The following is a 26,845-nucleotide window of genomic DNA, read 5'->3' as shown; positions in this document are numbered from 1 at the left end:
GTGAAAACAGTGCATATTTTCATCTCATGAAAATCATTAGCTAAGGTTGAAGTGCCCTTGATCTGTAACTGGAAATTTAATTGGATGTGTAATGTAATCTCTACGTGAGGAAGGAATATACAAAAATAATATTTCCCCAGAGTTACAGTCATCTTTGCAATCAGCATTATATATCAATATTGGATATGAGTGCACAATTGTAGTACTGATGTTGATTTATACATCTATAGATAACTTGGTTTCATCAGCACTCACCTCTACCTTCACCTCTAAGACAGGGCAAAAGCAAATTCTGATCAGTTGCGTTTAACTGCCGAATATAGGCAGTTCTTAAATATGTAGATTTGCATGAAGTGATTTCTACACACTTATGAAATTTCTTCACCTAAAACAGAAGTGGGCAATACTTCTGTTGTGGTGGTGGGTGGGTCAGAAATGTATGTGCACATTCATAGGCATATACACCCAAGCATATGGAGTTACCACCTGCCTTGTTACTTAAGTACATGGATTCTCTTCTCACATCTGCATCTGGAATGGATCTAACTGAGCAGGGACCATGTTTCATAGTTCAGATACTGTAAAAATCACCCATAATTTTTTCGAAGAAAAGCCATACCTGGGTTCATTTAAATACACAATAAAGACTATAATTGTATTTTCCCCACCAACCTACGTAGTATTTGAGAGGATAGGGTCCATCTCTCTCTTCCATACTTTTGTGAACATTAAAGAGATTTTGGTGGACTGATTGTCTTAATATCCTATTTTGAGCATCTATAAATAGTAAGCACTCTCAGTAAACCTGGAGAAAGCCTTAAAGGTCAGTGTTTAAAAGCAGACGAGTGTGGGTGAATAAGCAGGGCATTTCTTGACTACAGTGAAGAAAATTTCTTTCACAACAATATATTATTCCCCCGTGCGCTTTGGCAAGTTGTTGAAAAGCTGTTGTCTTCTATTACCATCAGATTAAGGAGTGGTTTTGCTGCATTATGTAAAGATGTCCTATAGCTCAGAGGGAGAGGGAGGGAGAAGAAAAGGAAAGATCGAAAGAAAGCCTCTGTTTTATTAAGCTGACATTCATAGCAGTCTGGATTGAAATTGATGTGATCAGACTAGTCATGTCGCATCTGTTGATTGCCTACATAGAAGGAATATTGGCTGACATTGAACTTGGCAGAAACCATTTCCTTCACTCTGATTGCTCTGGCCAATTGCTAGGATTGCTATGAATGATGAGTGTTTAAGAATAAATGAAGAGAAAGAACAGGTGAGAGGAGAAAAAAAATCAGTTGATAAAGTAGGGAGAGATAGGAAATAAATATATGTTTAAGAGTTATAAAAGCCTATATGAGTGAGTTTATTTATTTTATTCTTTACATTTTGTTCTCTTTGACTTTCTGTTGAATATTTGAATGAATATTATGATTTATAACAAGTCATTCCATTCAATTCATTCTGTCATTTTCACGAAGAGGCACATTTGGGTAGGGAAACTGCTTTTTAATCATACACATACTTGAAAGAGCTATTTGGAGACATACCAGACAAGTGTGTAAGATGTTTGTTACAGATGGGGCTGGGTATACTGGCATTGCTCTCTACACGTTTGTGTTCCTTGTACTCTCCCCTTGCCCTCACTCAAGTTCTTGTTCTTATCCAGAAGATCTTAAGGAAAAATATTCTTGGATTTGCAAAGATGTAGGAAGTAGTGCCATTGTACATGACTCTGCCTTCCATATACTCACTTTAGATATCAGTCATATGTGAAGAATTTAAAACATTTTGAGGTAGTCTATGCCAGGAAAGTCTATTAACAAGGAAAGTTTTTTTAAAAAACAAAAAACAAAAATACATTTTTATATACAGTATAACATTGGAGTGATTTTATTTTTTGCACTAAAATATGTATGGGCTGTATTGAAGATACTCATGAACCTGTTCTTCAGTCATAATGTTTAATCATAATTATTGCTCAATCATTTAGTCACTTCCAATTCTTTGTGATGTGATGTACAATCGTACTCCAGAACTGTCTTTTGGTAAATGAGTTATTTTCATGCTCATGATATCATGATATCATACCATATCATCAGTATTGGTATCTAGGCTTCAGAGGTCCTGTAGAACTCTTTTTTTTTTATTATCGTGTTTCCCCAAAAATAAGACCCTGTCTTATATTTTTGGGAACCCTGAAATAAGCAGTTGGCCTTATTGCCATGCACTCAAAAGCCTGATTGGGCTTATTATCAGGGGATGTCTTATTTTGGGAAAGCAGGGTACCATCATTTTTTGCAAAGATGCAAGACTTTCTCCAAAGTCTTAATATAGCTTCCTCTTTATGTATACAAAATACTTCACTATCAGTGCTTTCCTGGCCTGTTTTTTTAAATCTGTTATTGAATGGCATGTTTGTCTTACTAATCAAGGTACTCACAACAATTTTATCCAGCATAATAATTCAGAGGTACTGATTTTCTTCATTCAATTGTTTAAATGATGCAAATTTTAGAGCCATTTGATGACCAAGAATACCCTTCCATTAATAATCTGTCTCTTTCTTGGCAATGTTATTATTTTACTTAGATTTGTCACAAGTTTCCTTAATTCATGTTCAGTCACTATCTCTCCAGATTTTGGAACCAAGGGAAGAATGTTTGTTATTACTTTTACTGTTTCTTCACCTATTTGTGGTTTTATAGTTTTTTCCTTTAGCTTCAACACGAGATTATTTAAATCTTCCCCACTTAAGGATATCATCAGAATATCTCAGGTTGTTGTATTTTTTACATATCATATGTCTTTTACTTCAACATTTTTATGATATGTTCTGAAATAAAATTAAATAGAATATGTGACAGTATTTAATTCTGTCCACCACATCCCTATTTCCTCTTTGAGCCAGTTAGCTCTCCTATATTCCATTCCATTCTAACTGTTACTTCTTGATCAACATAGAGTTTCTTCAATTTGCAATTCAGGTAGTTCAGCACACCGAAATTTTTAAAGGCTGTTCACAATTTGTTCATGCAGTCAGAAAACTTAATATTTGCCTTAAGGCAAAAACTCTCTTGGCTTTTCCATTATCCATAAGGTAGTTGAAATGTAATCCTGGATGCCTCTGCTTCTGAAACCAGGTTGCAGCTTTGATAGTTCTTATTCCATATGCTGCTGAAGTCCGGGTTGCAACATTTTGAGCATTATTTTACAAGGATGAGAACTTTGGGCAAGTATTTGGTGGTTGGATTAGTCTTTACCACTACTATTTTTTTTTAGATTGGAATATAGATTGACCTTTTTCAGTCTTGCAGCTACTGCTGTGTTTTTCATATTTGCCTACAAACTGCAAACAGTATTTTAAGAACATCAGCTTGCAAGATTTTAAGCAGTTCTGCTTGTATTTTGTCTACTCAATTAGCATTGTTATTGACAATACTTTCTGAGGCACATTTAACTTTATTTGCTAAAAGTTACAGTTCTACATTAATCATTGTACCTTTGTATGGATCAGTGATCCATCTTTGTGAAAAATATTCTCTTGATTTCTATAATTTTATATATATATATATATATATATATATATATATATATATATACACACACACACACACACACAGTATATTGTATATCCCTTTTTTTCTGCAACTCAGGTTCTTGATTCGTTGCATTGCTTATTTAGATATTACTGCAGTCCTCTTTTGTTTATACCCACATAATTATTTTTTTCTTGTTTACTATGTACATACAGATACAAAACCACGAAATTTTATGGGAGAAGCATACAGTAAACATGCATATTATACTATATTTCAGCAAATGTGAAATAACTTCTTTATTATCTGAAATAAAGATGCAAGTTTAAATGTACAAATTTCATTACTTTTAACATAGAAAAGTATGTGTATGCTTTTATCACCTGCCTGCAACCCTAAAAAATAATAACATGGTGCCAAACGCTAATTAAAACTGCTTGGTATCCCATAAAGCAGAAACCTTTGTATTCTTCTGCTTTCTAGATGTCCTCATTTTCTACTTCCTTTCACCTTCCTAAAGCTAGACTTTAACAATCTAACTTTAAACATCAGTAATATTTTCTAGAACTACAATACCTAGCTGTTGAATAATAATTAAATAACAATGGCTATAAAGATAAAATATCTTTAAGTGTTGTTGGCCATGCCAAGGAAGCAGTATAGGATGTAGTAACTAGAAATTCCCTGCTGAAAGACAGAAGGAGTCTCTCCCACCCCACTTACTCTCTCATAGAAGCAGCAATTTACCCAAAGGCAGAATCTCATGCTGCTGTAACTATTGGGCAAAAAACCAAAAGATTTATTTGATCTTAAGGGAAACTAGAGATATTGGAATATTGATTTTTAGCACAAAGACAAAGTCAAGCTTTTCTGATGAATGAAAGTTATTTTTCATTTCTTCTCCCTTATCCGTTCCACTTTTATTCTCAGTGAAATGAATTGTTCCAAAAATTTGTGGACTATTTCTCTTAACCTGAACCTTTTGGGCTTCCTTTGTAATTATGGAAATATTAATCCAACATAACAGGAAAATATCAGATTGTGAAAGATTATCATCAATCGTTTGGTATCATTTCTGAAGGGAAAAAAATGTGTAATTTGCTTCTCTTTCCAGTGCATTATTTGGAATTACTGTATAAGACTCGATTACAGTTTGACAATTCATGATAAAACAAGGTATAATAAGAGGAAAGAGTGTCCCTGGCTATTTTTTGTTTCCTTATATACAGTTGTTTTAAGGAAGAATCAGACAAATTTAGGAAGAAAGAATTAGCAGAACCTATTGAGCAAAATAATAAATAATGCTATGCAGAAAATTCTACTGGGTTTTTCCCCCTACTGGGTCTTTCAATTTGCTAAAAATTATTTTACAATAAAACAAACAATATGCACCAACAAACCATATAAACAAGTCTATAAGTCTGGTTAAAAGTAAATTAACATCAAAATGAGAAAAAAGCAAAATATAAAGGTTTCTTACATTTGAATTTACAAATTGAGCAAGCAAGCAGTTTAAATGTTGAAACAATAGTGCCTTCACTGCCTTTTGAAAAGTAACAAATTAGGGCAGCCTTGACTAAAGGGGAGAGACAATTCAATAGGAATGGGGTAGACACAGGAAAGACATTTTTCCCTTGCCTTTTGGGTTAAGTGTTGGGACCTAAGTCAGGCAAATTGGCCAAAAGGAGGTGATCCTAAAAGTAACCAGGAACCATATAAAAGTGTTTAGATTGAATTCGCACTTTAAATTGTATTTGAAACCAATGTAGCATCTCCAGAATTCATAATATATGACTGAAAGAATATAGGAATTATCATGTTCAAGCAAATAAATTGTATCAACTTCAGTTTCCAGTTCATTTTCAAAAGAAACAGAATAATATTGCAGTAATCCAATCTCAAGATGATGAGTTATGAGTTTTTGTTTCCAGGGCTCCCTATTTCATAAACAGCTACAATTAATTGAATTGGACAACCATATAAATCATATAAAACTGTTTAGGTTTAATTTACACTTTGAATTGTATTTGGAGCTAAAATAACAGATATGAAGCCAGTGTTTCCACTAGGATTGACTTCTAGTCAGCAACCCCAATTCGTAATCCATACCCATCCATTCATAATGGAGTAAAGTCATTGCAAAATAGTGCCATCTCTACTTGCAACCCTCCAAGTGGCCCAGAACAATGCCACTAATAGTATCAAACACCTCTGAGAGGTTTAATAGGATCAAGAGAGCTGATCTCTCTACCTTATGGGTCTGAAAAAGGTGATCTATCAAAATAACAATCTGGTTTCTGCCCATTGCCAGGCCTAAGCCACAACTGAAAAAGAACAAGATATGTATGGTCTACTCTGCAACTATTGTAATTAAAGCTTCCAAGCTTTTATATAAAATTGGAATTGGTGTTGTATAATAAAATCAGATCAAGAAATGGCTTCTCAGGGAAGTGCACAATATTGTCTCCTTCAAAGGAGCTGATGCTTTCCCTTCTCCCAAAGAGTTCCTAAATGCACACATAGAAATACACACACACACACACACACACACACACAGATGCACCCACAGATAACCCTGTCTACCCAAACACAAGTGAGCATGATTTATATGAAGGTGTAGAATTTATATTCAATGACACACACACTTTTTTTTTACCATCTACAAGCTTAAATAAAACTCCGATGATTGTGACTGCTTTTGTCCCAGTCATCTCATCAAAATCTACATTTTGTTTTTTATGTTCAACCCTGCAACGTCTTCTTCTAACCTGTCTGAATCCGCAGTAGTTTCCATCTTATTTTTTTTACCCCAACCTCTGGTAAGTAAGAAATCTTTTGATGCAATTTTCACCTCGGAGCCTGCTACATATTCATTCTGTATGCTATTTCTAAAGCTAGATTTGACAGGTACCAAATGCACACACAATTTGTGTCAAATTTATCTTGTTTTTCAGCCATGTCAATTTCTCCTAGGTAGCAGGGATAAAGGGAATGTTCTTGGCTAACAAGAAGATTGACAACCAAGTAAAAACTTCCATCACCTACAACAAAGGCAGAGACTGGCATTTGCTGCAGGCCCCGGACACAGATCTGAGAGGGAACCCAGTTCATTGCCTCCTAGTAAGTGAAGATTTATGGGCATGAGAGAGGGGAAAAAACCCTCTTCTTATTTTACAGTGACATAGCCTCTTTCTCCACAATTTTTTCACAGAAGGCTTTTTTTTTTCAGGCAACTTTTTAAAATTTTTGAGTTGGAAATGAGCTTATTTTTCTTTTCACTATTCTTGAACATTGAAAAGGAAACCATATCATTGCCTCCTACCATAGTAACTGATGATTTAGGCACAAGGGAGGGGAAAACCCTCTTCTTATTATTTATATTATAGATGGAAATGAAGTTATTTTTCTTTTCACTGGAAAAGAAATGTCTGTTCTTGAACACTTTTGTCCAACTGAATTTTTTATTAGTCATATTTCTATGCCGCCCACTCTCCGAGGACTCTGGGCAGCTTACACCAAAGACAGTATACTAAATAGCATATTGCCCCCAACAATCTGGGTCCTCATTTTACCCACCTTGGAAGGATGGAAGGCTGAGTCAAACTTGAGCCAATGAGATTTGATCCACTGATCTGCTGAACTAGCAGTCAGCTGAAGTAGCTGCAGTACTGCACTCTAACCACTGCGCCACCTCAGCTCTTTTGACAACACAGACTAGCCAGTATGAGTCAGGGCAATAAGGGTGCAAGAAACAAGCCATTTGTCTGAACAAATAGGCTTGCTATATTAATTTTTTATGGTTAACCATGGAACCGAGTGCAGATAGCATTATCAGGATAAATTGTCCCCTTCATAAAATAGTATTATTTGTTGGAATCCGGGAAATATGCTTTCTCTGTTACAATTCCTGCTGTCTGGAAGAGCATCCCTGCAGAAATCCATTTGGATCCCACCTCAATGACATTCAGAAAGTAATTGAAAATTTAACTGCTTTCTCAGTCTTTAGGGCAGAATTGTGCTTGGGGTTTTTAAGGGTCTTTTATTGTTATTCAGGTAGTCCTGACTTACAACAGTTCATTTAGTAACCATTCAAAGTTACAATGGCACTGAAAAAAAGTGACTTATGACTGTTGTTACTACCATTGGAATATTGTCATGGTCATGTGATCAGAAGTAGGATGCTTTGCAGTTGCAGTGATCACCTTTTGTGGCCTTCTTACAAGCAAAGTGAATGGAGAAACCAGATTCACTTAACAATGGGGAAGTCTATTCACAATCATAGTACTAACTTAATAACTGCATTCACTTAACTATGGCAAGAAAGGTCATAAAATGGGGCAAAATTCACTTAACAAATGTTTCATTTCAAATCAGAAATTTTGGACTCAATTATGGTCATAGGTCAAGGACTACTTGCATGGAGTTTGTTATCTGGATTATAATTTGTTTCTTTTAAAAAAAATAGTTGCTATTTTATTTAGAGAGAGAGCGCAGCCTGCAATTATACTGAAGCAGAATTTGTTTTATTTTTGTACCAGAAGCAATAAGATAAACCCAAAAAGGATGGAAGAGGTGCTTTATAGTCTTATGCAGGTCTTCAAAATAAAGCAGGTCTTCGAAATTGTTATGACATATGCATGTTAATATACAGTTAGTAAAGTAATAGTGGTGAATATAATAGCATTCTTGAATTAAACAAGGAGTATAAGAACATTTCTGTTAAGATGTTGCTTTCTTCTAACTATCCTTGATGCCCAGTGGTTTATTACCTTTTTAATGCCCAAATTAACATTAACGTATAGCTGGTAGTTTATTTTTGACTTGAAAAGTGTATTTAAGGAAAAGTAATTTGCTTGCCTAACATATAATTTTTATATTCATATATTGTAACAAAAATGTTGGCTGCCAGTCACACTGTTTGAATTTCTTTCAATATCATAGGTAGGATCCCTTCTAAAAAGGAATCAAACAATGGGAAGACCATCTTTTAATTTCCATGACAAACTATTCACTCAGATACACTCTAATGAAGATACATTTTATTCTTTCCTCTCTCAAAGGCATACAAATAAACATTGCTTTGTTGTCAGTTTTCTAACTCTCTCCTGTCAAATGAATGGTAAATGGACCTGATCACAGCACTTCTCTTAGGTAATATGTTCAGACAATTTTTGCCTTGGAAAGAGTGACAGATGTACGTTGACCCTTCCCTTTAAAGAGGTCACAACAATATGGGTCCTGAACAAATGGTCTAATATGAGATAGTATATTAGTGAGGATGAACTTGGAAGAGATATGTCAACCTTGGAAAAAGTCATTCTCAACTTCCTCCTTTTTCCTGGCTGGCTCCCAAATTCCGATACCATTCCCTCTTGTCTAGAAAGGTTTGTCTGAAATCTTGTGAGCCATAAAAATACTTACTGAAGAATGGATAGTCCCTTTGCCTTCTTTTTATTGTTGCAGTCAACCTCTTTTAAAGCCATAGGATATGTATGTGCAGAAAATAGAGAAAGATAATTCATACACTACCTGTGTGGTCAATTTATAAAAATAAAATGAATAAAATAATGGAGAATATGTCTTTCTGATATATACTGTAAATATTGGAGAACATGTACAATTATGTAATTCCCAGGAGTTTACCTTGGATTGGATAGCTAATGCCTTAGTTTAACTTGAGTAGTTGCAGCCAACATCCACATATAAAAAATAAAATAATAAAGAATATAAAGAAGAACATAAAGAATATAAAGAATTCTTTATATTCTTCATATAAAGAATAACCATGTATTTATCTGATGTATATACTTAATGTAATAATATAAACATATTCAACATTTCCTGATTTTGGCAGGAGTAACAAAATAAGATTCCTGAAAAAATAGCTGTGTTGAAGGAATGATTTCTGTGAATATTAAAGTGTATTTATTTAATTTAATTCCAGTTCTGGAATTGAATGGATTACCTTTGATCTAATTAATGGCCTTTCCTGTTGCTGTGTCTGCCCTCTAGAACAGCATCCCCCTGGAGATCTGGATGAGTCTGGCATTGTTAGCTTTTTGAAAATCATTAAAGAACTGAATGTTCCTGCAGGCATTTGGGCCAGGAGGTTAATTGAACCCCTTTGTCTTTGTGATTTGGAAGGGAATAGGTTTTGTTTTGTTTTAATCTCAGCCATGTGTAATAATATGACTTATGTATTTGATTTTATGAACAAAGTTGTTTATTTTTAATTTTTTGCTTTCAATCTTTGTACAACTTCCAGAGTCACCTTTGACACAATTTGTGTAAATCAATCAATCAAATTGAGCAAAAAGGAATCAGCTTCCCAAAAATAAGCAACACACATACACACACACATTCTTTGGATTTTCTTCATCAGCCTTTCCCCTCTCTTGATCTTATTTCAATGCTTTTCGGAGGCATGGACTGTAAATTTTGACTTGTTGCCATCACTTAATAAAACCAAAACAACTTCTGAGAAATGAAATTATGGTGTTTGAATAAATTGGAAAGTTAAGGTCTAAATCCCAAATCTCAGCCATAAAGCACGCTGGCTTTCAATCTACATTCATATATGCATACCTATTATAATATTTATCTTGGGGAAAGCAATATTATGAAAGATGAAGAAAGGTAATGAGGAATAGTAGGCCAAACTAATAAAATCCATGACATAAGAAAATGCAAGAAATTAGCCAAAACTAATTTACAGAAATAATATTGATGGTCCCCATTGTTCTACCTTTGCAACCTAACTTTATTTCTACTGAGTTTATACATTATCTTTTATTATAATCTTTACTTTGGAGGGACTCATTCCTACAAGTACAACATTTTCTCACTTTTCCCTTCCTCTTAACCCATTCATCTTCATATATTTCTTTTGCTATTCAGTCCTCATGAAATCTCTCCATATGACTAAATTATTTAATGTGCTAATATTGGTCATTCACTTTTTTATTCAGCTGACATTCATTCAGCATATTCACCTGTGTCTCCTTGTTTTATTTCACTTATTATTTACTCTGTTCCAATTGCTCTTTGCTTCTTTCAACTAACACTCATTCCTTGCAACACACCATATATTATCTATGGTAGTACCTTTGTATTACCAAATTGCACATATTAACATTTCTCAATTTCACTATCTTTAGTAAATATATTATGAAAATACATGACATTAATCTATTTTCTCTAATTTTCCACCATTTAGATATAAAGTGCAGTTTACTCTTTTAAGCTGAAATACAGCTATCTCTTGTTTTTTTGATTTATTAATTTTCAGGTCCATATTCCTCACTCCATTATATAGTCTGACATTCAGTGAAAATGATCCGCTTCTCAGCCAATAACATGGTATCACCTCCATCCAAATCTTCATGCACATTCATTTCCTGACCAATTATGTGTAATGACACCTACACACTCCTTATTCATTTGACAATCAGTGGGATTTGCCATAATCCTAGCTCTAAATTGAATTATTTACTATGCATTGCATTCTAATTTGGGTTTTACTTTCATCTTATACTATTCCAATTGCATTCTGGAATTTTCAACTCCGTGCTCATAGAAAACATTTTCTAATTCAAGCCTCTTTACTTATCATAACCAACATGTGCACAATAAGCTTTATCTCACACAGTCATACATTACTTAATATCTTTCTAAAGAAGAAAGATCTGGTCTGTTCATAGTCTGCTTCACATAAAGCTTTACTGCACTTCCCAAATTTTGCTCTAAACTACCCCACATATCTATAGGGGAGAAAAATACAGTAGCACTCCAAACATTAGGCATAGATGCCTCATCACATTAAACAAGCCACATAACCATTCTACAAAAAACAAAAAAAACAAAAAACACATATTGTAATATTTTTGTATTTGCAGCACATCCATACTGTAATGTTTCTGTACTTACAACAGCCTTACCATTTTTAACATTTTCACAGCATTTGTGACTTCCTTTTTATCATTCATTTTCTTGAACATTAACATTTAGAACATTCATTTGAATTCTGGTCTTGACATATTACTGTCATCCAAATAGAGATATCTAAAAACTCCTACCAGCATTTCATCACTTCAGTTTCATCCTAAATCATCTCTTCACTTTCATGTTCAATTCCATTCTCTCTGCTGGAGGCTCCTTATTTAGGCTTCTTCACCTACTTCTGATTTTTTTTAAAATCCCATCAAAAACTTTGCATTTTCTTCAAACCTCGATCTCAAGTATCATATGTGGTTTATGTGAAGATAAAATTATTGGGAAGGAGAGTCATTCTGATAAACTAAACAATCTTTTTCTGCCAACAACTAGTTGGCACAAGTATGCTTCTTTTCAAATTCCTTCTCATGCACACAGTAGATAAATCCTTAAAGCAGTAATATGATAAAGAATTGTGATTTCCTGATTTTAACTAAACCTAAAGTTGGAGAAATCTGTTTGAACAGGAATGCTACTTTTGATCCATCTGTATCACATTATACTACACTTCAGAAGTTGGAGGCAAATAGACTAAGGAAGGTCATAGATATGTGTGAACAGGAAGGGAAAGTGGTCCTATTGTGTGACCATTTGGTGGTCATGCTTTTTAATATTATGGATTATTATGGATTGTGGATTCTTTCCCAAGGTCTTTTTGTCACTTGAGAATGAATGAATACAATTGTATAAAAATACTTGCATTACAAAAAAAGTACTGTAGCTGTATCAATAACTTCTTCAAGATCTATGCTATGCTATGCTATGCTATGCTATGCTATGCTATGCTATGCTATGCTATGCTATGCTATGCTATGCTATGCTATGCTATGCTATGCTGTCTCCAGTACTGATGAGCATCTCCTTGTTTGTTTTCTTCCAAGCCATATTGCTCCCTTCATCTCCACCTGAAGGTTTCAGAGAATCCTTACACTTCTGGTAATATTGCCAGTCGTGATACAGCTCCAGGAATCATTGTGGCCTCTGGTAAGAAATGTTCCAGTGCTATATAACAAAAGTCTACAATTTCTTACTGCTATTTAAGTGGAACATAAAAGTTCAAATTTTCAACTTGTGGTTCAAAGGTGACACGAAGTAATAGTTGCAACCAAGAAGATCTATTTCAAATCTCATTTTTTTTCATGAACTCTCAAGTTTGGCCTGAGTCAAATCACTGTGTTTCATCTTCTGTCAGCAAAACAAGGAAGGTAACAAAATTGACTTAACAAAACATAACAAAAGAGGTGGGAAATATTTGTTTTGTGATACCCTTTCTTGCTGGCTGCTGGCTATGAAATTGAATCTTGCCATGACCTAAAGGACAACACTTGTCTTACCCTTATTTTGTAAGGTTGGTGCAAGAATTGCAACATGATTAACTAAGTAATATATATGAAATAATAATTATATATACATACACACACACACACACACACACACACACACACACACACACACATATATATATATATATATATATACACACATACATACATACACACACACACACATATATACATATAACACATATATGTGTGTGTGTGTATATGTATATGTATATACACATACACCACACAAACTATTGATAAATTAACATTGTTGCATTTTCTGTTTTATAATAAATTGCATCCTTAAGTCATCCCTGTTCAACACAATATATATTACTAAAAGCTTTCATTTCTTTTACATTTAAGTTTTATAGGTTGGGTACTTTCCTTACAGGTAACATTGGATCAGAGTTGTCAGAAAATGATATCAGCATGTTTGTTTCGTCTGATGCTGGAAACACTTGGAGACAAGTGAGTAGCAATGAAAACAATAAGTGGTCAACTGGGGAGGAGAGTAGTGTGAAATATCTCTGAAGAGCAGTTTATTGGAGCATTTTGCTTGATTGGGCAAAGCCATTGTTAATCTCCATAAAGAGGCTAATTTTCTGTTATCCTCCACATTCCAGTCCTCATAAAACTGAGGATAATGTGGACTGGGAGCAGATAATTTCCCCCCTAGCTATCCTCTCTGCAGTGAACTTTGAACATGTGTGATTCTGGGCCAAAAGTTAGTAAATAACCAATATATTTATGATGATTATATTTAGTTGGAATTTTGTGTGCTTGAACATTGCCTTCCATTGTTTTCATGTATTCCCCTTTTCGGATAGACCTGTTTATATAATTAATGTTTTGCTTAAATTATTGGTTTTAAAAGAGAGCTCATCATAGTTACCCCTTGAGCTAGCACAAAATTCATTAATTTCTCTATTGTTTTCAAAACAACTGCCTTTTTATGCTTTAAGAGGTAGGCTGAAGGAAGAGCCCTGGGATTCGGTCTGACTAGTGGCAGCCTATCTTAATTACTTTTTACCTTCCAGGGGAACCCATGTAAAAGGGTCTGACAAGTAAGATTTTAAATGATCACTTTTCCTGTATGTAAGATGACCAAACCACAATCCCAGTTTAGGGCATCTGTCCCTTTTTTGTACAATGATGAAAGTCACCATTATATATATTATCTGTTATTGGAAGACTCACATATTTTCATCCTGCATAATATTCTTTAGCAGTACTATGGCACCTCAGTAGTTATTTTAATTCATTGTTTTTCTTTTCCCTTTTGTTTAATCCTGATCTCATTGTTTTATGACAAGAGGAAAATGTGGTTCATCATTTACCTGTGTTTGTACTGTGCATTATCATTTATAAAGTTATACTAACTTAATTCCCTGGTTACAAAACCTTTGAAAAAAGATGTTGTAGTGAACAAGTGAGCCTGATTCACTCAGATATGTGCTTTCTCCTTCCCATATTTCACTCAGGCATCCAAAACTCAAAATCTCAGTGAACAAGGAGATTATCTTGCTGCTAAAAAAATGTCTGGTGACATCAAAATGGGGATGGGGAGTGGGTGGGTACGTAACTAAATCCCTTTCCATTGGCTACAGAAAACAGTCATGTAATATTGCTTAAAAAGTGGGAGGAGTGAAACTAGTGCCTTACCCAGGAAAACCTCCAAGGAGATTTCTACAGCTTCAGGAATCTTGAGCCTGGGTCTTGAGGCTGAGAGGATAAATAATTATAGAAAGTAGATCTGAAGGAGTTATGTAGGCGATCCCAGATAGAGGGATGTTCATCTCTTTGATCTGATGAACAAAGAGATGAAGGCGGCTTTCTAGTAAATGTATGTGGAATAAGAAAGGGAAATTGAGGAAAACTTGTTCTCGTCTCTATTCTGGGACTGTAATTGCTAGGAGGTTAGATGTATGAGCGAAGCAGAGATGAAGACAGGCCAGTGGGAAACATCTCTGAATTAAGAGAAATAAAGCTGATGGCTGTTAGAAAGACAATGGAGATATGTCTGCAGAGTCTAGATAAAGGCATTCAGTTAGAATTCCCCATCAGCATGCTTTATTTCAATTGCTCATTAGATATTGTTAAATATAGTTAAATGGAGTAAAGTCTGTGAATTTTTATAACTTTAATTATTGTCTCAAAATCTAAGTTCCATATATACATGTTCTGCAAACTGAGGATAAGTTTTTGAAAAGCTATGTTATGCTATTGACTTTAATTCTCCATAAGTAGCAAAATACAACTAGACATAAAACAAATCTACCAGGAATGCCTTCTCATCTTTAGTGAACCTTTTATTGATAAGAACAAGAAATAAACAGCAATCAAATCAATACATAAGAGCATTACTTCGGTTCAAGTCTTAAAGGTTTACATGTATTTCATGTAGATTAACTTTCAGAATGACCTATATTTATATCCACTGACATGGATATAACTACAATCTCTTACACAAAACTAAGAATGAGAATTACTAAATAAAATGTTTTGTTTTCCCCTTGCTTTCCTACCTCTCAAATTAACTCCATATCCATTAACTAAGTATAAGCATTTAAAGAGCTCTAGCAATCAGATAATATGGACAACAATATGCATGACTCTTGCATATCACTGAATACATTTTAGCAAGTACTTGGCATTTAATTAATATGCAATTACCACATCATAAACTGAAATCAAGTACATACTTTAGAGAATTAACAAAGCAAAGTGTAAGTGCTCTGTTAATACTTATTGAATCTCTTAGACATAAAACATTGGGAGTCCTGCCTATAGGTCTCTAAATATAAATGCAAATGTATTTATGGTACCAATTAAAAGTATGTAGTATATCTTTAAAAACATGGTCCTGCACAAAATTGGATTGATATCTAACAAGATTTATTTTAGGAACATCCAACATTCCTACCAAACTTCTTTTAGTTGTGGAATACAAAACATGTCTTCAAACTGACTATCTTGCAAGTACAGGAGAGGCAATGTTTCTTAAGTTTTTAGGGCTTTAAAACTGAAACCAGCAAGAACTGGTTCCCCAAAAATGGTAGATAACACACTTTAATTTTAGATTAGTCTGGAGAAAAGTATTCATGATAATATGTTGTTCACTAATTGAGGTGTGAAGCACACTTAACACCACATAGATTGCAATCATCTAATCTAAAAGTAAACAAGGCATTTGTCACTGTGAGTAGGTTGCTCTACATTAATTAGAAACAGATGGGTTTTATGCTTCCAAATGTAGAGCAAGACTATCTTTCTAGGAATGTGATGAGAACCTCCACTTCTTGGGCAAGACTTTCCAGGTGGACATTTGAGGATCTAGTTCAGGCTCCATGTATTCTCTGAATCACCACTTCTCAGAGGAAATTATTTGTTTTCCAAGAGGAATGGGCTGTCTTTCCATTCTATTTTTGTGATTGTTAAATCTGCAGAATTTATTTATTTGATTGATATCTCACATTTCTAGTCAAATGAACACTTATTAGAGCTACGGTTAGCAAAGTATACAAATGTTGGAATTTAGAATATTTTTTTCCATATAAGTAGAAGTTTATATGCTGCAATACATGAAAAATGTATGCATTTATATTTACTTTTTGTGTTTGGCTTGGAAAGCTACAGATAAGGCACCACTAAATAATTAGTAAAAAAAAAAAAGAATAATGATTAGTGTCATTGTTCAATAACTGTAAACTTTTCTTTTGAATAAATTGTTATTATTAATCCTATTAAGGCATCATAGTACCTGATATTCTCCTACCATATATACAGCTATATAGATGAATATAGATCCATTCTGCAAATGACCAAGGTCTGTCCTTCCTTCCTTCCTTCCTTCCTTCCTTCCTTCCTTCCTTCCTTCCTTCCTTCCTTCCTTCCTTCCTCCCTCCCTCCCTCCCTCCCTCCCTCCCTCCCTCCCTCTGTCCCTCCCTCTTTTTTCTAAACAATGAAATAAAATCTTGATCATTCTCATTCCTAAGAATATAATTTATTTGGGGGGAGGGCATTAATAGGATTAAATGTTTATATACTTATTTATTACAAAAGAAACCTGTCATCCCTTGGTTCTACATACCATCTATCTTTTTATGTGTCTCACTAGATCTTTGAAGATGAACACAGCGTCCTTTATCTGGACCAAGGTGGAGTTTTGGTTGCTATGAAACATACATCTCTGCCTATCAGACATCTCTGGTAATTAATGTGACTTCTCTAATTCCATTCATCATAGAGTCCTTCGGTGTGTATTATATACCATTAGTAGTTGGATTGTGACCAAACTTTTTTACTAAGTGCCAGGATATGCCAATTAAACAAATGAGCATGCTGCCTCTTTTCATCCCAATAAAACTATATCTGCATTTTGTACATACAATTTTTGACAGACAAAACACTTGCAGGACAGTATTATAATCTGCATTAGTATTAAGAAGTTGCATTGTTTTGTTCTACCTGAAGGTTAGAAAATTTAACTGCAGTTTAGAAAGATACAAAGAACATTGAAGGTTAAACTCTACTGAAATAGAAGAATAAGAAAAGAAAGTACAATAAGAGACTCCAGAAGGTGTAAATATTCACATTGAGGGGAAAACATATTCTTTTCTTTTTTTTTACAGTAGTAACCAAGGACAAATGTAACAGAAAAGTGCAGATTCAATACAGAAGAGCACATTTTGATATCAATACAACTGACCTTGTTTTCTTTCTATACTAGGTGTTTCTAACATGGGGGGGTCTAAAAAAAACTTCTTTAAAGAGATGCTATGTTTGGTCTCCTGTACTTTCAAGAGTGTCTCTTTGAAATCATTAGTGAAATATGCAGAGTTGTAGTATTTATAATTTGCCATGGAATCAATGTGACACAATCTCAAGTGGGTGGTTGTATCCACAATTACTAAGTGTGAGAGCAGTTTTAGTCCTAATTCTGAGTTATTGTCAGTATTCATACATTTCTGAACATTTATTTATTTCTTTTATTGTAGCAGCTGTTAAGGATATTGTTGTGTTAACAACTAGCAGAGCATAGAGCACATGGAAACGGTGCTGAGAGCAACAATGAATAAAATACATATAACCTGGTTTATCAAAGTTTTTACTTTGTAGTGAAAAACAATCTCATAGTTTTTAATCAATCCAAGTCTTAGCCAGTCATAATCAGTCCAGAGATACAAAATTCTTCTTACCAGTTTGTAGTAAAAGGATCAAACAGGAACAATATAAATAGTTCTTAAAAACAGAATAAATAAACCATGACCACATTAGACCATGTAAAAGATCAAGTAGAAAATACAAAACAGCAGTAGGTAATAAATAGTAGCAAGTTCACGCTGATAACAGGTCACGATGGTGGCATGTCCACAATGACTACATTCAAGTTCTCCTTAAATACAGTTACTACAGAGCTTATCCAATCAGGATACAATGACTCAGCATTACAATGACTCAGCAGTACTTCTTAAAGTCATAGAATACATATTCATCATGTTAGCTTATATATTGCCTGGACAAGGCATGCACCATATCCTAACAGCAGTTATGATTTATAAAGATACGTATGGAGTGGGTTTCTTTATCTTAGTTTAAATCTATTGTACTGTACATAAAAATGTATTTTTATATTAAAAACATTCTTGGCAAAGAATCGTTCTCCTATCACTCTGACATCTCGTATTATACTTCTAGTGTACTTAACAATTCCATATTCTACAATTATAGCATGATATTCGTGTCCTCAGGTGTAAAATATGTCTGTCACATTTTTCAGTGCAGTTGTAACTGCGAATGGTCACTAAACAAACTGTTGGAACTTGACAGTTATCTGCATTTTCTTTTTCTGAACAAAAATACATGCCATTTTATATGTGAACTTAACACAAAATAACACATAGAAATTTATAGTTCTTCGGGAAATTGTGTGTCCTTAAAACAGCTTTTCTTTATTATTTTCTTTACTGTAATGTTTTAGGAACATTACAGTTTTCTGTAATCTGTTATGAAAAGCTATTTATAATATAGAAAGAGATTATTTTTGTTTCTTCTGTCACTGTTTTGTTTTGTCTTGTTATCACCAGGTTAAGTTTTGATGAGGGAAGATCTTGGAGCAAGTACAGTTTCACCTCCATCCCGCTGTTTGTTGATGGGGTTTTGGGAGAACCTGGAGAAGAGACTTTAATAATGACGTGAGTAGACATTATTTATTTTTATATAATAAATATACATATTCACACAAGCCATTTCATGGGTTTCATTCTGCTCTGGGTTCCCCAGTCCCCCTGGCATTATTAAAAAGGTAATATCTCACATGAAATAACACCAATAGGTGTTAAATAAATATAGAAAATATAATATAAATAGAATATGGAGTATTTCACTGATTACTTCAATATGATTCTAGTGGACTATTTAGTGCAGGGGTGGGCAAATGTGGCCCTTTTACAACCTGTGGACTTCAACTCCCAGAATTCCTGAGACAGCCAAGCTGTCTCAGGAATTCTGGGAGTTGAAGTCCACAGATTGTAAAAGGGCCGCATTGGTCTACCCCTGATTTAGTGGGTTTTTGCAGATCCTCAAAATGGCAGGGATTTTTTTGGTGGAGAAAAGACATCTTTGGATATGAACAGTGTCATGGTTCAAAGGAACATCTTGTTTTGGACAAAGAGCCAAAGAAGGAAAGGGGTGCCTTTCTTCTAATCAGCAAAGCATGTGAGATGTACTTCACTGCTTTACCATGTATTGATGAGTGCATGCACATAAGTCCAGTCTGTAAAACAAAATAGCCTATTTCAGCAATTCTCTCCTGTCTTGAACTTTAACCATATTGAAGTAGTGCAACTTGCATCGGTGAGATGAAGCACCAAACTAGATTGTGGTTGATTTACAGTACATAACATTATGCTTAATTTTTCATCAAGTACTAAGTAGCGGAACGTTTATCTGTTAATTCCTGTTAATAAAGAGCTGTTTGCATGGGTATGTGTGGGAGGGTGTTTATGTGTAATGTTGAAAGAAAAGCTACACTGCATTGATTATTGCTATATATTTAATATTTCATTACTGAAATTTTAATTTGTTCAACTCATGGAGCCAGTTCCAAAAATAATGTACATCAGAGTGTACATCACCATGTACATCAGGGGTGTCAAACTCAATTTCATTGAGGCCCACATCAGAGTTGTGTTTGACCTCAGAGGGCCAGGGTTGGTGGTAGCCAGGGGCCCATGTGGTCATGGTGCGTGTGGCTGTGGCCATGGTAGCCATTTGACCACAGGCTCAAGATGCATATTTCCCCTTCTTTCTTTCCACAATTCTTTATTATAACCACATTCCTATCTCGTCTACCAGATATTACTGGCAAACATTTATTACTTATTCTTCATACTCCACTAAACTTTTTATTTCTAAATTTATACCCCATTGTTTAATAGTAAATTGCTTTTCCAGGCAGCTCCAGCCAAGCTATTTATATTATTGTATTTTTGTTATTCAATTAACAATAAAAATACAATATCATAAATAACATGATAATACAAGATCTAACAGCAGAGGTAAATTTCCAGAATAGTAAGTAGAAATGGCTATCAATTATAGATTGTTGATTGTAGATTAAATGGATTTATAGTATGTAAAATCTGGCATTAAACTATAATATTAACACAGGATGTTACTTGTTTGCTATCCAGATCAGGCACTTACTTGAGGCCACATAATTGTAATCCAGTCCAATCCAGTCCTCCTGCAGCACTCTGCCAGCCGAAAATGGGCCATGCAGGGGTCTCACGAGTCTCCGCGCAGCCTGTTTTTGGCCAGCAGAGCGCTGCCAGAGGCCGGGGAAATGGGCCATGTGGGGAGGGAGGGCTCCATGTGGGCCTCCCGCAGCCCAGTTTGGCCAGCAGAGGCACTGAGAGCCGGTCCTTGATATTTCCAGGCCACATTTAAGTACCCTGCAAACTGTATCTGGCCTGCTGGCTTGAGTTTGATACCCCTGAACTACATCAATAATACTGGGAATCAGCAATTTATAAATAAATAAATGAAAAAATAAATAAATAATATTGTATTTTTATTTCCTTTCTTCCTTCCTTCCCATAAATTCCACTCTCTATATACTAGCCACCTATGTTCATAATTAACAATATAATTTACAATATTTACAAAATGTAATTTACAATATCATTTGAAAGCTGTTATTATAATTTGAATGTATCACTAAAGAGAGATTAGAAGTTTGTTTATGATTTAGGCCACAATCCTATATACACCAGATAAGCCCCCTTTTTATTATTATGGGCCATAACTTGTAAGGCAATATGTATAGAATTATATTCATTTCATTTTGCAGATCTGTTAAAATAATTATCTCCTACTATTATAATCATTCAATGTTTTATGCAGCGTTTTTGGACACTTCAGCCATCGTTCTGAGTGGCAGTTGGTAAAAGTGGATTACAAGTCCATTTTTGATAGGCGGTGTGCGGAAGATGATTATCGACCTTGGCAGCTTCACAGCCAGGTAAAAAGTCTGACCTAGAATTGAATTAAAATTAATATAATAATTGATTAAAAGTTGGGATCAACCTAATTTATTGCTTCAAAATCATTGAATCCATTACCTCTTAACACTTTGGTATACATTCTAACTGCAACTAGTAAGCATTTATGGTAAAAAGTAAAACTTGAAACAAATTGGAGAAGAAAATGGCTTCACACTTCATTGTTTTGAACTGAATGGTGAATTTCTCCCCACCTGTTTTAAAAGACAAGGAGGTACAGAAATAGAAACAGGGCTGGTCTCAAGGGCAGAAAGCTCTTTCTGCCGTGTTCAGTTTAGTTTCTGGATAGAAAACAATATCTTCCTCTCTTTAAAATGTACAGTCTTAGAATACTTCACTTTAAAAAAATGTGTCCAATGTCCTAGTTTCTCTGTGTCACTTGCCATCCTTGCCAATCAAAATAACCTTCAATTCCAAAAGAATTTAATCTAATCAACTGTTACACTAGGTAAAGGTAAAGGTTTCCCTCGCACATATGTGCTAGTCGTTCCTGACTCTTAGGGGGCAGTGTTCATTGCCATTTCAAAGCTGAAGAACCAGCGCTGTCTGAAGACATCTCCGCAGTCATGTGGCATGACTAAATGCCAAAGGCGCACAGAATGCTGTTACCTTCCCACCAAAGATGGTCCCTATTTTTCTACTTTCAGTTTTTACATGCTTTCGAATTGCTAGGTTGGCAGAAGCTAGGACAAGTAACTGGAGCTCACCCCATTATTTGGCACTAGGGATTCGAACCACCGAACTGCTGACCTCTCAATCGACAAGCTCAGCGTCTTAGCTACTGAGCCACTGCATCCCTTCAACTGTTACACTAGACACTAGTTAATGGCACTAAGTAAGAATCCGTTCAATGTTAATTTGACCGTTGCCAGAGTCTTAATCCTCCTTGTTTGGGGATTTACCTAGTTGTTTTCTCTAGTTCAGCTGGCTGTGACAGGGAACGTTCATAAGCCCTGCAATGAGGCTGCTACTGAACATCCAAAAAAAAAAAAAAATCTGTGTTATGGACAGAACTACTTGAAACTACCTAATTACTACAACCATCCAATGCAAAAGGATATGAAAAGGAAGCTATTCTCATCCTTGAAAGCCTAATCACATCTAGGTGTCATAAATTTACAAAAGTATAGGATTCCTATCAACACACTTTGTTTTGCTTTTTTTAAGTCAGCCTCAATCTTATAAGAGATGGCTGGGAGCTTTATAACCAGGTGAGGACAAGTAGTTTGGATAGCATATTGAGCCTGGAGCTTGAAATCAGGATGGGCTCATTTATGATTGTTTGACATTAGAAAGCTCCCAGCCATCTCTTGAAAAATTGAGTCTGCTTTTAAAAAAAAAAAAGTTGCTTACTTTTTATTTAATAGAATTTTGGTCAAATTACTAAAACCTGGTTTCTCTATTGTATGTGCTGTGTTTTATTCCAAGGGGTCTCATTCCAGATAGGTGGAAGTTTGTTTGTTTGTTTTTTAATCTGATATAGAATGGGAAAGGAATAAATCCAGGCTCATACATATATATATATATATATATATATATATATATATATATATATATATATATATATATATATATATGTTTTCTCAGGTTTTCGCGGGTGTTTGTATGTAGGTCTTTGGTTATTCGGGTCTTCTCCCACGTAAAATTGGAAGTGTCTTGGCGACGTTTCGACGAAGTCTCATTCGTCATCATTAATTGCTCCTGGAAGCACGAAGCCGAGAACACCAGCCTGAAGATGACGAATGAGACTTCGTCGAAACGTCGCCAAGACACTTCCAATTTTACGTGGGAGAAGACCCGAATAACCAAAGACCTACATATATATATATATATATATATATATATATATATGTATAGCCATACATATATAGTAGGTAGTCCTTGACTTGCAACCATTCATTTATCAACCCTTTGAAGTTATAATTGCACTGTAACTTACAGTGGATCCTTGCACTTGCGACCACTGCAGTGTCTGCACAGTCACACAAATCAAAATTTGGGCGTTTGGCAATTGGCATGTATTTATGAGGGTTGCAGCATTCTGAGGTCACATGATCAACATTTGCAACCTCACCAGCCGCTTCCAATAACCAAGTCAATGGAGAAAGCCATCATTCACTTAACAACTGTGTGATTCATTTAACAACTGCAGTGATTAGCATCGCTGGGGCAAAAAAAAAGGTTGCAAAATTGGGCCCAATTCACTTAACAACCACTTTGATTAACAATGAAATTCTAATCCCAATCGTAGGTTGAGGATTATCTGCACACACACATTTCTTTGCCATGATAGCCCTACCATCATGGTCTTTGTGCCACTGAATATATGGCGACTTTGTTCTCACAATAGAAAAATATGAACGGGCCCCACTGTTTATTTTTGCATTAGTATACCATAATTTGATACCTGATCACTGTGATAAAAGCCCCCTCCTCTCTTTTCTTTACTCAGGGAGAAGCATGCATCATGGGAGCCAAAAGGACTTACAAGAAGCGTAAATCAGAAAAGAAATGCATGCAAGGCAAGTACGCCGGAGCCATGTCCTCTGAGCCATGTGTCTGCACAGAAGCAGACTTTGACTGGTGAGTTGTGCTTAATAACAGAGAATGAACAAAGTCACAGTTTATATGGATTTTGCTATAGGTGTGCATGTAACCTGACTTTCTCCCAGGGACAAAAAATTGAAATTGAATAGAAGGGAATTGCCTTTCTAAATTAATGTGGCACCACCTCAGCATATGCTCCTACATTAGTAAAGTTACAGAACATCTTATATATATATAGTTCATAAATGGTGACATCAAGATACAGGATTTCATGATCTGAATGCATGTTTTGTACTGTCTTACAAGTAAGACAGTAGTAAGCAGTAACATACTATTACCAATTCATTTTTGCATTAGTGAAGAATAATGCAGAAGTAATCTTGGTGCAATGATACATGCTAATGTTCTCCAAGCACTTGAAAAAGGGCAGCATTAATGGGATATCAAGCCTTTTCATGGCTGTCCAAAAAGGTGCTGCAGGGTAATTGCAACTTAATTCAGCTAAATGCAATTATAGGCTTTTTACCCTACAGGTCTCCCATTTATACAAGCACTGTAGTCTCATTTAACATAGTTAGTTTCACTGCAGCCTTTCTTATAAATATAACTCCTTACTCTCCATGCCTCCTACATTCAGTTCCTAAATCCTGTTTGCTCTGTAATGTTTTATAATATCAGTGACAAGCTATAAGAATAGAAACAAGCATACAGTAAGAATTGAACATACTGGGAAGCTATACTTTACAGCCTAATTCTGGATTTAATAATTTATTTGTTCATTTCTTTATGCATTTGATCAATGTACATGGTTGCTCAACCCATAAACTACAAATCTGGGCAACTAACATAGAATTAAAGGCAGAAGCAAATCCACCACGGTTAAAAACAACACAAATGAAAATATAATCTAACTAATGCCAAATACAATCATTCAATTTCCAATCATTACAGAGAGCCTCATTCTAGGAAAGGCTAGGTCTCTGCAAGCTTACTGAGGCCAAAAGATCATCTGAATCTCTGGGGTTATGCTGCTCCTGAGGAAGGATCAGGAACTAAAATTCTGCTTATTAAAAATCAGAATTCAAGAAGACCAGAATGTAAGATTTCTTAGCCTATCTCAACAAATATTTAATAATAAATCAGTCCAAAATTAAACAGTCTAACCCTACCCTAACAAAAACAGGAATACAAGTCAAAATAGGCAAGAAAATGGTAAGACACTACCTATCCACTCTAGACAAATTCAAATCACCAGGACTAGATGGATTACAGCCCGGAATTCTGAACGAGCTGGTGGACATGATCTGGAATCACTGAACCATATCTTTCAAACATCCTGGAGCATCGGGGAGCTATTAGAGGACGGGAAAAGAGCTGACATTATTCCCATCTCCAAAAAAGGGGGAAAATGGATCCAGGAAACTACAGACCTGATATCAACACTTGGAAATATCCTGAAAAACCTAATAAAGCAACAAACCTGTGCACACCTAGAAGCAAGCAAAGTTGTTACTAGAAGTCAACATGGATTTGTCAAAAACAGATCAAACAAATCTTATTCCATTCTTTGACAGAGTGACTAAATTAGTGTAACAGTAAAATGCTGTGGACATATTATACTTGGACTTCATTAGACATTTGACAAAGTAGAGCTACTAGTCTATATTTGACAACCAACCTACTACTTGGTAAGATAGCAAAATGTGGCTTATCATCACTAGATGAATTTGTAATTACTGAAGCACCACACTTAGCATGTCTTAATGGAACTACATCTATATGGAGTGGGCTATCCAAGGTACTGTCTTAGGCCCAACACTCTTCAACATCTTCATAAACAATTTAGATGAGGGGGTAGAAGGGGAACTCCTCAAATTTGCAGATGACACTAAGCTGGGGAAAATAGCCAAGACTTCAGAAGATAAGATCAAGAACCAGGAGGATCTTGACCAAGTTGAGCATTGGCCCTATCCAAGAAAAGCAATTCAGTGGTGAGAAAAGTGAGGTTTTTAGGCAAGAAAAAACAAATGCATGGGTTTAGAATAGATGGTATCTGGCTTAATAGTACTAATTGTGAGACAAATCTAGGAGTCTTAGAAGACAACCATTTACATATGAGCAAGCAGTGTGCTGCATCTGCCAAAAATGCAGTGCCAGGCTGCATTAACAGGATAGAATCAAAATCACGTGAAATGTTAGTACCACTTTATACTGCTTTGATAAAACTACATTTAGAATGCTTAGTACAGTTTTGGTCAGCATGGTATAAAAAGATGTTAAGGCTCTAGAAAAAGAGCAACAAAGATAATTAAGGGCTTGAGGCTAAAACATATGAAGAATGTTGCAAGAACTGGGAATGTCTAGTCTAACAAAAAGAAGGACTAGGGATGATATGAATCTGTTACAAAGAGGATCAACCTATCTCCAAAGCACCTGGAAAAAATGAATAGAACATTCTTAAGAAATGATCCAACCTAAAATTAAGAAGAAATTTCTTGACAATGAGAACAATTAATCAGTGGAAGGGTTTGCCTTCAGAAGTTGTGAGTGCTCCATCGCTGGAGCTTTTTAAGAAGAGATTGGACACCATTTGTCTAGAATGGTATAGTTTCCTTCTAGAGCACAGGGTTGAACTAGAATACTTCTAAGGTCCTTTCAAACTCTGTTATTCTGTTAATCATATTTATTTATTTTATTTACAAAGTTTATTTGCCTCCCATCATATTTCAAAGAGATTCTTGGAGTCTTACAATGTTAAAAGCATTAAAATTATAAAAGACATATTTCTAAAATGATAAACATAAAATTACAGTCAAAGATAACATTTTAATTTAAAGATGGGGAGGATGGATGGGAGACAGAGGTGGGATTGCTTCTTAAT

At 35.0% G+C, this 26,845-nt stretch overlaps 1 protein-coding gene across 1 annotated transcript in view; it reads left to right on the top strand.

The window, feature by feature from the left end:
* LOC139318790 (VPS10 domain-containing receptor SorCS1-like) overlaps window positions 1–26,845 on the top strand; it is a 403,261-nt gene that overhangs the window by 322,691 nt on the left and 53,725 nt on the right. Inside the window, exons 10-16 of the mRNA XM_070946400.1 lie at window positions 6,507–6,653; window positions 12,407–12,509; window positions 13,245–13,321; window positions 16,971–17,062; window positions 18,940–19,047; window positions 21,260–21,377; window positions 23,870–24,000. Of these exons, the coding sequence (XP_070802501.1) occupies window positions 6,507–6,653; window positions 12,407–12,509; window positions 13,245–13,321; window positions 16,971–17,062; window positions 18,940–19,047; window positions 21,260–21,377; window positions 23,870–24,000 (776 nt within the window). The remainder of the gene's footprint in view (window positions 1–6,506; window positions 6,654–12,406; window positions 12,510–13,244; window positions 13,322–16,970; window positions 17,063–18,939; window positions 19,048–21,259; window positions 21,378–23,869; window positions 24,001–26,845) is intronic.

This window comes from Pituophis catenifer, unplaced genomic scaffold (genome assembly GCF_029215685.1).
Source record: "Pituophis catenifer annectens isolate HBS135680 unplaced genomic scaffold, rPitCat1.0.hap2 SCAF_6, whole genome shotgun sequence".
Taxonomy (NCBI): domain Eukaryota; kingdom Metazoa; phylum Chordata; class Lepidosauria; order Squamata; family Colubridae; genus Pituophis; species Pituophis catenifer.
The sequence above is the reverse complement of the archived record's forward strand: the minus strand, read 5'-3'. Positions and strand labels throughout refer to the sequence as shown.